Source organism: Nannobrachium achirus, assembly GCF_963921795.1.
Source record: "Nannobrachium achirus genome assembly, chromosome: 15".
NCBI classification, from domain to species: Eukaryota; Metazoa; Chordata; class Actinopteri; order Myctophiformes; family Myctophidae; genus Nannobrachium; species Nannobrachium achirus.
The window spans coordinates 30,143,978-30,160,838 of record NC_137822.1 but is presented as its reverse complement, the minus strand read 5'-3'; the positions used below and the strand labels follow the sequence as shown (position 1 = coordinate 30,160,838).

The window sequence follows — 16,861 nt, the reverse complement described above, 5'->3', positions numbered from 1 at the left end:
TTCAATGAAACACATGCAGCCATCAGAAAGCAGAAAAGAGGAATTTCTTCCAGAAGACATGAAAGTCACAATGTCACGGACCGGTTTGCAATACGTATTTGCTTTGACAAAGGCATCACAGCTGAAACGTTTTATGTTAAGTTTAAGCTCCTAGCCTCCTAGTTACACAAATCTATTTTTTGTTATTTAAGCTTTGAGACATTCAGATTAACTGTAACTTTATTTCCATTTACGCTCGGAAGCGCCAATACAATAAAAACAACAACCTAAAACACTCAATAAACAATATAAAAATAGTTTTTCACCTGACCCTCCGACTCAAAGGCCAATGTGGTCCCTGATAGACCACTGGAGGGCCTCTGGCCTTTCTTTATCCCTGTTGACACTGGAAGAAAATGTGGCTTTTCGTATTTAGCTTCCAAATGGCCACTGTCCACTAAGGGAAGGGGTTTGTGGTATTATCAAGTTAGAGAGGGATGCCACTACATATGCGGTTCCCGTCCAGTTTGGCCAGGTACACAGCTGAGTGACAGAGAAGGCTCAGCTGCTGAAATGTTATGATGAACACTGAGGATTAAGTGATAGTGGATAGCTTCGCGCTGCATCTCAAGCAACACATAACCCTTTGTTACTGTAGTCTGTCTCTGCTATACACCGTCTACCTCCTACATGTCGCCCTCGCCGCTTTCCTTCCGTCTCTGTCTCCAACACTGTCTCCCTTTCGGCTTTCCTATTGTCTGTCTTTCCAACACTGCTCAACCACCAAGGCAAAACACAAAGGATGGATGAGAAAAAGTAGTGGACAAAAGGTCCTTGCACACTGCTGCTTTTCTTCGGCCAAATAGTTTTTTGCTGCTGTCGCCACTGCGGTCCCTGCTTTCTCTCTCTCTCTCACCTTGACCCTATTAAATGAAAATTGAAAAGTAATATCGGAGCCCCGGCCTTTAAAAGCACAGACAGAGAACACCATTGCTGTTTTTTGATGGCTTATTTCCACAATGAATGCACTGATGCTTTGTGTTCACAATTCACAAGAGATCTTCTTCACTATAACCAGACAGTGCAAGTCTAATATAGTAATAACCCATATAGTCTTGTGGGCGATTAAGGCAAGCACATTTAAATACCACATGAGCAGAGGCAATAGTCACACGTCACAAGTTCAAACTAAATAAACCAACCATGTCACTGACACTGGTCAACCCGCTCTTTTCACAACTGTGAACTGTTCCTGTCATTTATCACTTTCCCGTCCTGATGTGGAAATGCCACAAATGTATCTTTAAAAACCACAACAACTTCTAATAATAACTTCTAGGCCTGCTACTGTCAGATGACATCCCCTAATCCCTCTGCCTCCTCTTTCCTGTATACTGCTGCTAAATGTCTCCTCCATCTCTCTCCATAGCCTTTCTATCCAAGGATAGCACATTAACTTGGTTGATAAATTGATGGTTAAATGTAAAACGGGTTGTTCCAGCAACCTATAGCCTTATGCATCTCAGTGCACCCTGGTCTACTGTCATCTACTAATGTTTTGTATTTGCTAATGAGAGTTTGAGCGATGCAAACCTCACTTCTTATAACTTGTTTTATTAGACAAAAAGTATTGTAATGCCTGAGGCCGATTCTACAAATGCAGATGTACAAGCTTGAAGCGTGGCACAAAGTGACATGCTGTGAGCTATCTAGATCTGACATTTTTTCAAACTAGAATTTCTTTCACATCAGGGGCCCCTGGTGTGGCTATTGTGATGGCAGACCCCTGAACAGTGTTTGTGGCAAATTTGATGCGGATCTAAGTGCTGGTGTGCCTCTGGCAGCCAGGAGCCCCTGGGGGCCACATGGGGCCCCTGGTGTGGCTATTCTGATGGCCGACTCCTGAACAGTGTTTGTGCCAAGTTTGATGCGGATCCTAGCTGCATGTTTGGTACGCTGCATGTTTGTTTGTTTGTGACATCCGCCCGCCCGTGCACCCACCCACCCTCTAGGCAATTTTAATATAGGATTGCCAATACTACAAATCTAAAATGACACAGATGTTTCCCGGTGGGCGTTAACAGATAGAGAGTAGCACTTATCCCTCATGGATTATACACTTATTAAACAGTCAAACACACTTTCTGTTCCTGATTATTCGATTAAGGAAGGCTTCATCCCCATTCCCCACACACCCACTCGCTCACTACATTGCTCTGATGCTTTAGTTTAGTTGTAGTTTAGTTTATTAGCACATGATATAAAAAATGTAACACTACATATACATGGGAACAAAATACAGTGCGAGGAAAGGAAGAAGCCATCAGGCTTATTTGAAATCCTTTCCTTATTGGAAAAGTTCATTAATTAACAGATTTAAAAGTTCAATAATAACAATACAATAGAATACAACAAAAGGGGCAGCTGTGCAATAAAGCATTAAAAACACAGAAACTGCACAACAAGAACAAAAGACAAAGAGAGAAAAAAAAAAGAACATTAAGAAAGAGTAGAACGGGCGGCCGAGCGTCTAGTCGGCAACCTGGCCAACTCGGGAACAATGTAAATAGGGAATGAATGCCCCGCCCTTTAATGCAAACCCCATTATACCTGTTGTCATAGGATCTGTTTTGACCATCTGTTTGCGTGTGTCTATTTATGCCCATATATGGAGATATCTGTCTGTCTACGTCCATTTTATGACCATATATGGAGATCTCTGTATCTGTTTGTCTGTGTCCCTTTATGCCCATTATGGAGATACACGGATTACAGACAGACACGCACGCACGCACGCACGCACGCAGAGATTTCTCGCATTTATAGATAGATAACACCTCAACTAAATCATGTTGACTACCGTAAGGAAGAAATAAGATATAGCTTTAGATGTTTTTTGAATACTGGCAAGGATATTGATGACTAAAGTGAAGCATCTAGACAGTTCCACAAATGAGGGCCTCTAAATTTGATAAATGATTGATGTTTTGAAGTACGGTAAATCAAAATCATCCCTTTGCCTTGTGGCCTTGCTCATCTACTCCCCTCTCCCCCCTCCTCACTATGGACGACAGGGCTTTTCAGTGTGGCTGGCCGTAACCTCTGGAATGCTCTTCCTCGGGCTCTGCTCCAGTCCATATCAGTTGCCTCTTTTAAGTCTCAGGACTGCAAAACTCACCTGTTTGCGTTAGCCTTTTCCCGGTGCTTCGCGATGTGTGTTTTAGTATTTTTACACTATTTTGTTTTTATTTATAAATGTGATAAATCAAATATTTTTTATTTGATTAAGTAAAGATTGCTGGGAAAAAAGCGACAGGTGTTCAGAAGAAAAACATGCCATTCGTAAAGAAAAATAAACTACCACACTCTTCCTCAGTTGCAGGGAGGAAATGCAGTCCATAACCTGATGAGTTTGATTGATCGAAAAATGGTCTAAACAGAGTGGAGAGTTTTAGCGAACTATTAAAGCTGTTTTGTGGTTCTTTATGAGAACGCAAGTCACTTTTGTTGTTTGTTATTTAGAGACCCTATAGTGTATGTAACATATCCTGATTCACTGTATTTTCCTTTGGAATGAACTTGAAGAAACGACAAACAGGACAGCTTGCAGATTTCTTTAGAACCAGAGCTCCACATCTTTCTGAACATTACCGTAGGCTAGCCGCTAATCCTTGAAAGTGGGAGTGCAAGGCAGCCTTTTAATGATTCTCACAGCGTATCAATTGTTGTTCTGAACGATATTAACTTGACAATTCATCCTACTGGGCATATGGCTCGTGCAGCATACTGTAGATTGTATATCTTTGCTTCCTGAGCCCTGACGATGTGCAAGACCCTGAATCTTACATGAATTAATTTCTCTGAATGAGAAGATCGGTATAATATCAATAAATTAGTTCAGCAAAGCAATTCCAGTTTTAATTCACAAATCAAGAGGGGTTTCTTATGTATATCGAGGACCAAGCAGCAAAATGTTGAAAATTCAGAACATGTATTTTACAAATGTTGATAATAATATATAATATTATTTACTGTATGTCAGAAAAGTTCTTAAGACAACCTACCTCAAAAGGTGAAAAGCTTCAATATTGTGATACAAATTGAATTCTGATTTGACCATAGTATACACAGTAAAATCATTTAACTCTGAGAGGATTGGTTTGGTACATGGTTTTGAACAACGTGCGCACGCACACATACACGCAGCGTCCGAACACAGTGTACAGTCACGGCGTGTACAGGCACAACAGCACCTATTAAACACTCTTGGAAGAAGCCCACTGGCAGGCGCTTTTGCACAGGGACATGTTTGTGTTTGCACAGGGTAGCAAGCACAGATTAGCCTTATTGCTATCAGTGAACGGCATTGTTCTCCAGAATCGAGGGAGGGAGTATTAGAAACGGTTGTGTAAATATATTTACTGGACCAATTGCGCTCGCTTGGCATCGGGCAGAGGGAAATCAAGGTGATACCTGGGTGGGAGAACACATACAGTAGGAGTTTCAGCTCAATCTATTCAGTCAGTCATGGTCTATTCGCCTTACTGAACATTCACCTCACTCTTTCTCTCGAATGTAATTCATTGAACATTAGTGGCATTCAATTCTAATAGTGCAGGATACTGACATGAATACATCTTGTCTGTTCACAGCTTTCAGGTATATATTGTATCATACATAAACATAGACCGTTTTCCCATTACTGGCTTTACACAATATGCATCCATTGTCAGGGTACCAATTGTCCTTTACCCACTGACATGATCAGGGAGCTCCATATATTATATATTACTAGCCCTTACCCGTTCAAAGATATGAGCTCCGAAATGATGTGCAGTGTGTGGGTTATGGGATGTGCACTGTGCACACAGTATATGAGGGATGGAAAGTAAGTTTAACTGGTGCTTGCATGATAATATGTAGGAGCATCAATGTAAGAAATACCCGTTTCGTTTAATGGCTACAGAGATACTGTGTACCGATCTGCATGATTTTTGGACAAAATCTGTAACAGGGCCAGACACCCCCCCTCCCCCCACCCCCCTCCCGCCCACCTGCACACACACACACACACAGACACACACACACACACACACACACACACACACACACACACACACACACACACACACACACACACACAGCTGGTTAAACATGTTGCCTCATGCTAGATGCAGAATAGTTATGCCTCAAGCTAGATGCAGAATAGATATAGATACACCATAAAAATGCTAATAGCATACGATTTGTGAAATTGACAAACGGGCTTCACAGTTATGTTAGGTGTGTTCATATGCTAATGGTGATGCGATTTCAGATCAATTGCTCCAGCCACTGAGGAGAAACGCTGTGACAGATACTCACTCAGACAGACAGACAGACAGACAGACACTCACTCAGACAGACATTTGGAAAATTATATGTTTGATGGCCATCAACATTGGCTAGACATTCTACAGATAAGTTGGCCTAATACATTATGTTTGAATTTCCTTTCTTGTAAATCACTCTTTACACTTTTGTCCAAATAAATCTGCTCTTCAACCGATTAAAACCGGGAACCATCTGTGTCATTTTAGATTTTAGCCTTGGGTATTAAAGTGTTTAAAGTGTTTTTCTAACACAAATCTTTTCTTCTGGTGGTCCCTGGCACAAAACATTTTCAGATGGGGGGTCCGTGGGTTGGGGTTATTTTGGAGGCATAGAACCAAGACCTCAGATGGGTTAAAAACATAATGGTAGTGATATTGTAAATGCTTGTTGACCAATAATTACAGCATACCGAGTTCAGTGAAATTGAGCAATAATCCAATGACCTCCTTGAATGAAAACCAGACGAAACACAGTACCACACCGACAGCATACTGTGGAAAATGGTCGTCAATAACTTGTCAAGTATATATACCGGTCGGTGAATTGTATTCAGCGGGCTAAACATTCAGCGGTAACACTCCCTCTGCGATGGCTGTCAGACAGGGTGTCTCTCTCAGCAGGTACCTGGTGGGTGGAGTAGGGACTAAATCTCCTATGAGTCATTTAAGATTTTCAACAATGTTTGCTAAATGAATAGAGAAATTATGCAATTCTTTGTTTGGTTATCCATGTACCTGATCCTATCCCTAATTGCTTAGTGCTCTCTGTGATAATACATCAATCGAATAAAATCTTTCTGTATATCGGCGAACATTTGTGTGTAAAATAACTAATTATTGTATAAATGTACTGGCTCACTGGATTCCAGCATCAAGATGCAAGATAATGCAAGAGAGAATACAAGAAACAGGAAACTAGACCAGAAGGTAGACTTGTAAAGTGATAAGACAGGGAGGCATTTGTGTTTACGTAACTGCATATTTTATTACCGTTTAACAGCTGTCATAAAGGCATGCCTGTGCTGTTTACACACCAAGGCACCACAAGGAGCATTTCCAGGCACTTCTCTTGATATGGCCATAGACACAACACTAGCTTCAAATATTCAATCTCAAACAGAGGAAGAGAGAGAACGAATCTCAGAGTTGGACATCCTGGAAAGACATTGGAAGATAAAGGCAGATTGTGAGTGGAAATCATAGGTGCTTTAACAAATAATTGTTATAGCATAGATATAATAATATTATGTCCCATGCCATAGTGACACACATATACTATCAATGATTGGTCCACAGATATTGTTAAAATCACTTTAACCACTTAAACCCTATAATTAGTTCCACCAGAGGTCTATATTAGGTCATATTTCTCGTCACTTACGCATGATTTTCACATTACTTTTTCCTCATTGGCTGGCCCCGTAGCCAGGTCATTTTCTCGTTACTCCAGAGTCATTATCTTGTTTACCAATACATCAAATCTCTTATCCGGAAATGGCAGATCTACAAGCTCACAACGCGTCACGTTGCAAGTGCAACACATTGTGAGCTTGTCGATCTGTTATGTACACCGGACGTTCTCCCCGGAATAGGGTTTGTGAGGTCAATACAGCCCATTGCTAAACATAATCGCCAAAGCATGTGCTTAAAATCCGGTTCAAGATTTCTCTTCTGCCCTCTGTCCCCCCCCCCCTCCTCTCCCTCTCTCTCCACTGTCTAAACAAATCATAAAATTCCTTAAAAATGATCTGGTGAGACATTCCTTATAGCATGGGTGCCGTGAAGGGTCATCATTAGCATTGCTACAGCACCACAGTCACGATAATGATGTCCCTCCTTCAGCATGCATGTCTTCAAATGCACACGCTACACAGACACACACCCACAACCACACTCGCACACGACATGCACGCACACACGCACACTTACACACATACGCACGCAGACAATATCTTTAATGAGGCGGAAAATGTGTTTAAAATAATCTTTATGTCGTTATTCCCCCAACATGATAAAAAGCAGATAAAGGCATTATAAACTATGACGTAAATCTGTTGTTTACTGGCCCCTTGACTGGCTTTGGCACACTAGGAAAGTTGGAAGGAATGCTAGGAAAGCGAGCCAGGGGCTGGACGGAGAGAGGAGAGGAAAAATATGTGTTAAAGGTTATGTATGGAGAAGGAGAGATAAAGGCATAGAGAGAGAAGTGAAGAGAATAAGAGAGCGAAATGGGTCAATACATAGAGGAATGGAGCGATGGAGGGAGAGGGGGAAATTCAGTAGTTTGAGAGTGGAAGGGTGACAGGAGGGGCGTCACAAGGGGGGAAAACGTGGGACAGAGTTACTAGGGCCCAATTATTTTATACTTAAGCTATTGAAAAATAGCAGATATACAAGCTCACAGCGCGGCACCGAGTGCCGCGCTGCAAGCTTGTAGATCTGCTATTTTTGAAAAGCCGTGAAAATGTGTGCAAGTCTTTGAATAGGCCTATATGTATTTTTTTTAAGCAAACATTTGTAACTCAAATTTTGCTAAATATTTTGAGATGGGGGTCCGTGGCAGAATACATATAATTTTGGGGGTTCTTCACATGAAAATTAAGGTTTAAAGCACCACTGACATAGTAATTATTTTATACTTTAGCTATTGAAAAATAGCAGATATACAAGCTCACAGCGCGGCACCGAGTGCCGCGCTGCAAGCTTGTAGATCTGCTATTTTTGAAAAGTCGTGAAAATGTGTGCAAGTCTTTGAATAGGCCTATATGTATTTTTTTTAAGCAAACATTTGTAACTCAAATTTTGCTAAATATTTTGAGATGGGGGTCCGTGGCAGAATACATATAATTTTGGGGGTTCTTCACATGAAAATTAAGGTTTAAAGCACCACTGACATAGAAACATAGGTTTAAAAAAAAAAAAACATTTTTCAAAAATAGCAGATCTAAAAGCTCGCGGTGAGCTTGTATATCTGCTATTTTTCAATAGTTAACGCACAAAATAACAATAGTTAACGCACAAAATAATGCGTAATAATGCGTTCCCAGTCTAAATGGGTTAAACCCCTTCCCCTATGAAAAACATTCATGAGGGGCCCCGCAGTGAATCCTTGTACCCAGGGCCCAGAATTTGGTGCGACACCCCTGAGTGACAGAGCAAGTGATCAGAGGAGAAACCCAAATCGAGAGAGAGAGAGAGCACTGTAAATTATTTAGAGAGAAAGAGAGAAACTTTAAGGAACACGACTCCAAATCTCAGCTTGAAGGAATGGGATAGACACTTCATTAAGCACTTAAACCCTCAATACTTACTGTAGTAGTAAACTTAACCTTTGGCTCTGTATTTGTCTCTACACTAATAGGGCTCTATTCTATGTAAATAGCCCATCCAGAAGCTCACAACACTTCGCAGCACGGCACGTTGTGAGGCTGTAGATCTGCTATTTTTGGCAAATGTTCCCCCAAAATAGGGTGTTGGAAGTGGTTAAGAAATAATTAACGCGAAAACAGCAATAGACATTAAGCAATGAAATAAACACTTGTACTAATGTGTGTGTGTGTGTGTGTGTGTGTGTGTGTGTGTGTGTGTGTGTGTGTGTGTGTGTGTGTGTGTGTGTGTGTGTGTGTGTGTGTGTGTGTGTGTGTGCGCGTGTGCGCGTGCGTGCGTGCGTGCATGCGTTTTTCCCTTTTCGCACACGCCAATACTCTCAATATTCAAGTATCCTGTGTTTATGTAATCAAGCATAGAAGCGCTGTTTCTTGTTTACTCCAACTCGGAAAAACTTGTATCCTGAATAATATGATTGTGTGGGTATACAGTATTGCTTGCCAAATTGCCAATATTACCCAGGATGTTGTGGCTTAAAACACCCCACCCTGTGCAGGGCTGTTCTCTCACAATCAGCGAGCACTAAGTTTCCATAGTAGCCGTCGTATTTTGTTTTTATTTTTGCATGGGGATGTCCGCCTTTATATTGATGGTGTACATAAACACTATGTCCTGAATGAAGTCTTATGAGCTATTGTTCTGGACAATAGCTCATATTCCAAGTAAGAACTCATTCATGTGTGTGTGGTTGAGTGTGTGTGACTGTGTGACTGTGTGTATGAACAATGCTCTTTTAATGGTACTAGCTGTGCTGTGCACTTGTCTAGGTACAGTGTGTACTGTCTGCTTAGGGACTGAGGGACTTGGTATAGTCTAAGAGGGAACCAGACAGACGGAGAGAGTAAGAGAACAGGAGAGAAGGATGCCTGAAGAGTGCAAAGTCAGATCTGGAATGTTCATTTAACTCAGAACGGACACTTCGGGGGCGTCATTTGAGATCTCAGGGGATGGAAATCGCCACCCCTCTAGTGTCACCACCCTCAAATAAAATGTCTGACATTGGGCGCTTACTTAGTGCGCTCAGTCTATCTATGCCCACCATTTATTTATAGACATGTGCTTTCTTCTCTGTGCAACTATATATTTATTAACCACTTTTCACTCTGGCGTCCCTATAGTTTCAAAAACAGTAGTGGCTTAGGGGTAGAGAAACCGTCATTAGAACACGGAGGGTTCCAGAAGGGGTCCCAGTTCAATCCCGGGCTCCCCCAGAGTTGGTGTCGAAGAGTCCTTGATTCCCCCCCCCCCCCCCCCCCCCCCTCTACTTTTTGACACCTCTGGGATCCTTATCGGTCAACGTTTGCACTGTGTGGTGGTGTGTGCGAAGGAGGGAGAGGTGCTGAGGGTCAAACTCAGCGTTAGATTCTGCTGAGCGAGCTTTGTGAGGTATCATGGGCTGTGAGGGTGCAGTGGTGAATGTAGCACTGACCTGCTAGATCAGAACACGCTGATAAACATGGCCTGCCGATCACCTCCCCCTGCAGTAGCACTGGAAGTTAGTCGCTAAAAGATGAAGTTAATGCTTCAGCTTTTTAAGTTATGAGTTGCATTTATATTGTGTAATGTGTATATTGTTGCTGTCGGGTAGAAACATCTTATTGCAGTATTTTAACTTTATGTGTTTTTTCATGACAAAAGTAGCAGATCCACTTTTGAATTTGAATCCTGAAAGTAATAATTTTAGACATGTGAGGTTTCCACATGACAGAGACGATATCATAAATTGTATGCAATAAAACAGTATCAAGCACATTATCACAAAGGGAATCTGGGAACCCATCTTCAAGTGGAAAACAGCGCCCTCTCTGTTTTGTTCGTAGCATCATAGAATCTCTCTTGGAGAGATTATCACAAAGGTGACACACAATCTTTCGATTGAATGATCATGGGTCATGCTCAGAGGTCATCGCCATGATTGTGATTCTGATTCATGCTGGCTTGGGGTGGACATGTTTGTCAAAATATTTTCTTTGCTATGCAAATGAGCGGACAATAATATTACCAGAAACACTTAAAGAGCTAGCCCTGAGTGACCATTACAGGTCTACAACAGGTCTACAACTCTTTGAGAGTATACAAAAGTGTACACATTTGTACACTTTCAGAGTTATGGTGGTCTTTGAAAAAAAAAAAAAAGAGTTTGAAAGTCTAAATCTAGCATTTGCCACGGACGAGGACAAGTCTTGCCACGGACACATTTGTCCGCGTACGGAGTCGTCTACGGACATATTGATGTGGAATAGCACGTCAACCACGTACAGTAATCGCTCTCTGGCCTCGTCTGAAAACGTTCCTCTCTAAATAGAGCAAAAGCTGCCTCAAATATCATCGATAAAAATAAGACTCGGCCTTGCGTTATGTAAACAGACCTTTGAACGGACATATTCTATAGACCAGCGAGCTAACTTCGGCAGCCATGTCTGTGCCTCTGAGCACGTCTCAAAACAACCCTCAATGCACGCACGCATGCACACATACACACACACTATATATACATCACTTGGGGGGACATTACATAGACTTCCATTCATTTTTATGCAAGTCCTGTGGCCTTACCCTAACCTCTATATCCCTAAACCTAACCCTAACCTTAACCCTAACCCTAACCCTAACCGTTGTGGGGACCTACTATTTTGTCCCCACACTGTCAGAGGTCCCCTGCTGGTGACTGTGTGAACATGCGTTTAGTCCCCATAAGTATAGCTAGACACCTCCGTTGTGGTGAAATATACCATATATTTAGTATATCTCACATATGCAAGGCATAGAATCTAACATGTGACAATGTTCTTAATGCAGTTGTGATTCATCCACTGATTGCTTGATTGATTGATTGAGAAAAGTGCCTATACAAATGAAGTTAGTAATATGATTCCTTCTCCGTGGCTCCTATTAATGGCAGGCTATTATGGTCACTTGAGTGACCAGTGCGCGGGGGAGTGGGGGAGTGAGTGGACGACGTGTGTAATGGACCCTGACCATTTATGACATCACTCGAGATGTTAACAGCGGACAATGGCTTTATTATGGAACCACAGAAGTCTGCCAGCCTGGCTGACCATATTGAACTGGCAACCCAAGGCAGATGGTTGATGGTCGGGATACTTAGACCCGTGGTAAGCCTATGATTACCGAGCGAGTGTACTTTGTGGTTTGTAGGATGGAACATCCTGGTCATCGTAAAAGTGTAAAGTACAGTATATTTTTAACACTTTTAACATGCTTTTCTATATTCTATCTATTTATATACCCTCTAATCCTCACTTCTCAACCTGTGGGCCGCGAGGGGATTGCAAGTGGGCCGCCAAATAATTGGCCAAACAAAAAAGGTGATGCCAATAAATAAGAACTTTGTCAATTCCACTGATCCAAGCTGGAACACAATCGATGTGTTGATCATTAAAATAAACACGATCTGAAAATGCACGAGGTGCATTCGGCTGCCGTGATAAGTGGTCAGATGAGTGGGCCACGGATGCTCTCAAGATTCTCAAGTGGGCCCTGATCCTGAACTAAGAAGTCACGTTGATGAAATGTTGGAGAAGATTTTAACATTGGTTACAGTCTAAATTATTATTAAGTATGTGAAGAGGCTACATGAACAATGTATTTTATAATCATTGGCTATTTGTATGACAAACCCTTCTGGCGGAAGATTCTGAAATTGTACATAAAACACAAGTTTATCAACATTTCCTATAATGAATGGAGTAAACAAAGAAATAATATGTTTCACAAAAAACGTCTCAAAGTAGGACGTTTATGTTATGCGTGTTATGGTTCATTAGTTACTGGTCGGTTACTAATTAGTAGGTTGTGATGTGATGTCTCATCCAGTTCAGTCGTAGGCCATCTGTCAGCATGTCCGTTCGGTTTTATGATATTGACTGACGCACTCAGGCTTTGCTGATGGAAGAACGCTGCGTGTGTGTCCATGATGATGAGCTACATTTTCCATTATCAGATAACTCATGAGTATAAATCTCTCATGCGCGCGCGCGCACACACACAGATCTTTCACAGCCGATCATAACTCAAAGAAATTACAACTCTGGTCTACTCCCAACATTCCTAATATACGTACGAACCCTAGCGTCTTCATTCTGGGCATTATAGACAACATTTGGCCATGTTCTATAAGCTCCCAACCGGTCACGTTTCGGCACAGCACACAAAACGTATCTCATAAGATTCACGATATAACATGCTATTGCTATATCAACCAAGGCTGCTTGGAATTTCCCTATGTTCACTGGATGAACATGTGCACACTCTAGCTGTGGTGTCAATAAAAGAAAGTACTGTCTGTGTTAGCCTACTCGTATTTTAAGGATACAGCGTACAGTGTCTCTTAAGTACTTAATGAATCCCCTAGGCTGTGCTTGATGTAACAGCACTGTGTAGTGTGTACCCACCAAAATTCTCAACTAACTATGAACCAGATAGACGCCCAAAAAACTACACAGAGAGACACAATCACAGTACACATGCTAGTTTATGGCTGCCCCCTCAGCTTTTGCCAACAAACCTAAGCTCAGCGGTGCAGGGGCGCGGGGGGCTGCGAGGGAAAGGAGCGCTTGTTTTCGGTGATGACGACGGAAGGCGCGCCGTCTCAGGCGACCATGAGCCACATGAGACACCGCCGAGCCAGCGGTAGCGAGCGAGTCGCCGTGTCGAGCGTTGTGACGGTCGCATGAGCCGACTCGGCGCAGTTACCGAGTTATGTGCCATTACGGACAGAATAGTCCCCCCGACTTTCGGCACCTCCGCGCGGTCCAAGTGAACAGAGTGAAGCGCTCCCTACCTCCTTGCCGACCACTGGCCCCCACCGTTGAGCTTAGGTTAGTTGACAAACGCCAGGTCGCTTCTAGCACCCCACCACTTAACATACTGATTGAAAATAGCCTAACACTTTGGAAGGTTGATTGGAAGTGCAGTATCGGTGAGTTATCACTTCATCTGGCCTGTCCAGCCTGCCACTATATGGCCTTGTGCTCAGAAAGACTTGTCTCAAAACACTTGACAGGTCACAAAGGTTAATAACAACAGTAGCCAATGTAATTCCTTAGTGGCCAAGTGTCCCATTGAACAAAGACATCGAACCCTCCTCATTGTTGCAAAAGGCCAGTTCAGGGCTGAGAGGTGGTGTCGAGAAGAACGACCTCCGTCATAATTATAATCCTCTGAAGCTGGAAGGTGTTGTCTGAGCGGTGATTATCTACTCTGTCAAACAGTGGTGGGGAAAAGTACTCAAATGCTTTACTTTAGTTAACGTAGCAATACTGCAGTGTAGAAATACACTGTCCAGAATTCAAAATGTACTTGCAAAAGTACAAAGGTATTGGTATCAAAATGTACTTAAAGTACCCAAAGTAGAACGTACTCATTATGCAGAATGTCCCATTTCAAGTATTCAAATGTATACAAATCTTTTGAAAATAGCAGATCCACAAGCCTACAATGTGTCGCATCGCAACGCATTGTGGGATGTGGGCTGGTTATTTGCCAGCGAGTTGTTGTGGAAACAGTTATCAGTGTTGTTTTTGTGCCTACGGTATATTATTCTGCCTGTCCTATCTGTCCTGTTTCCCTGCCTGACTTTCTGTCCGTTGTTTTTGTCATGGCAGTTCGCTGATACGCTCGAAAGCCGAACAGCGGAGGCATTAAAAACCCTCTCGCTTATGTAGAGGCAAAAGTTGTTGATAATGGAATACTGCCCCCGCTCCCCCACTAACTGCACGCCTCACATGAGTCGGCATTTGGTTCACTTCATTTCTTTCACTTCACCTCTGTGTGGGCACCACAGATACCTTACGTAACTATCCAAACACATCTCAGAATGTATCTCCATGTGTTTTTGATGTGGTCCATATTGCTGGCTCCATTAGTCAGGCCATTAGTCAGCCGGCAGCGCAGCGAAGTTCTTCTTTCATCGAACCCAAACAAAGCCTTGGAGAAGCGCGTCTCTGAAAAGTTCCATTGAGACATGCCAGTGTCGAATATGGCATTGAAAACAGGCCGTCGCCCCCTGCCCCGCTTATTTTCTACTTTAATCTAATTGCCTACACATTTTATCTGACGATTTAAAACGCGTGTTTTGTAAAATTACTCCTGGATCACCTCAAAGGAGTCTTTAGAATTTTCAAACAAATTGATAAAAGATAAATGTAAAATGGCTGCTTACTGTTAAAATGTAGTTGAGTAGAGTTGTCACAATGTCATTGTACAAGCTCAATGCGCGCACACACACACACACACACACACACACACACACACACACACACACACACACACACACACACACACACACACACACACACACACACACACACACACCTTGTACACAGTGTTCTAGCTAGGTATCAAGCCGTCATGTTTGTATTCCTCAGCTACAGTTAGATGGCATCATTAACTGCCTCTCCTCTCCTCCCCTCCCATGCTGTGTGTGTGCGCGTGCGTGCATGCACATGTTGGCGGAGGTATGCACTCTAAGTGCCATCGTTCCGAGTTTTCCATTCTCTTTGTCCACATTCTGACAATGATGGATTACGACAACGCAATCAAAGATGAAAAGGACTTGCTGGCATTGTCCTTGAAAGCCAATAGGCTCCATCAGCCAAGCTTTCGAATGTATTTGCTTGAATCGTATCTCATAGGCATATTTTGATTCCATCATGCATATACTGTAAGCCTAGACATCATAATATCATAAAGCATCATAATCATAATCAGTATTTATTGGTCACCAGAGAGGGATATTCCACTTCACAAATTTAAACAAAAACACATAACACAACATAAAGACAAGACATAGAGACCTCAGAGTACACAAACAACATATCGGAGAGACAGTTTGTTTAGCGCCGCAATAGCTGAGTGGACAAAACTCCTGCCTAGAACGAACCTTTTCCCATAAAGTTCTGTATCCCCGTTCAAATGGCATGGTTGTAAAGTGACGGTTGGTTGAGAGGGATGATCAGTCATTTACTATTGTGTGATTGGCTGAGTGCTGCTGATGGCTTTATCGTCAGAATGTGTGGGTGTGGGAAGGCCAACCTTGGAGGCAAACAAATCAATCAAGTACAAAGCATACAGTATGTATGTATGTATGCATGAACGATAGCCTAATGTTGAACTGCCTCTACTCTATCTGTGTCTCTTTATCCGTGGTGGACAGTAACTAAAGGGGAATACCACCCATTTTCAACCTTGAACTAGTTCATTAATATACCTTAGAGCAGGGGTCTTCAACGTTTTCAGGCCAAGGACCCCTTTGTTGAGAGAGAGAGATGAAGCTTTTCATAGATTCCATATTTTTTCATTGTTTGACAGCACAATTATCAGTGTATCTTTCCCCATGTAGTTACTCTGAGGACCCCTTAGGGGTCCCTGACCCCCTGTTGAAGACCCTTGCCTTAGAGGAGTTATGTGGAAAATCTGGAAATAGAAAAAAGTCAGACCCTTCAGGGTTGCCTAGAACTGGAGGATTGATTGTGGGGTTTGGCTTGCAGAGTACATCTTGACGATGTCATCAAAGTGTACTTTGCAAGCCAAACCCCATTGAGTATCTGTTCTTTACTTGACTATATTTTTGGATACTTGACAATTTTTCTCTTTCTTTTTTAAGAATGTACTTTCGAATTTATGAATGTATTTTTAAACTTTAACTCAAGTAAAGAATTGACTGAGCTTGTAGTTGACTAATATTCGACCAGGACTATCTACAGTATACTGTGGGATTGAGCACTTTGTCCAACACTGCTCTTAATCAATGTCTCTCTCTCTCTCTCTCTCTCTAGATGCCTGGCCAATTGTCCAGTCCTGTGTGTCTGACAGTGATCTGGTTTCTCTCCTGGTCTCTGTGTCCTGTGTGCCGTGCTCATATTTTGACCAATGAAGGTATGACACACATGCACACATATAAAAACGTACACGCTACTGTATGTATGTACACAAGACACAAATCATAATGCCTGCATAGCTCCATAAGCTTGCAAACAGCAATATACAGTACATACTGTAAGCCTACACACGCATGCACGCACGCAGGCACGCACACACACACAAAACCACAGAACTCAACATTTCTCACAAACTCACAGACACGTGTTTGTTGAGCAAGC

General features: G+C 42.3%; 1 protein-coding gene across 1 annotated transcript in view; it reads left to right on the top strand.

The window, feature by feature from the left end:
- Positions 1–16,861, top strand: part of il11ra (interleukin 11 receptor subunit alpha) — a 91,933-nt gene that overhangs the window by 41,150 nt on the left and 33,922 nt on the right. Inside the window, exon 2 of the mRNA XM_080742716.1 lies at positions 16,538–16,637. Within this exon, the coding sequence (XP_080598842.1) occupies positions 16,538–16,637 (100 nt within the window). The remainder of the gene's footprint in view (positions 1–16,537; positions 16,638–16,861) is intronic.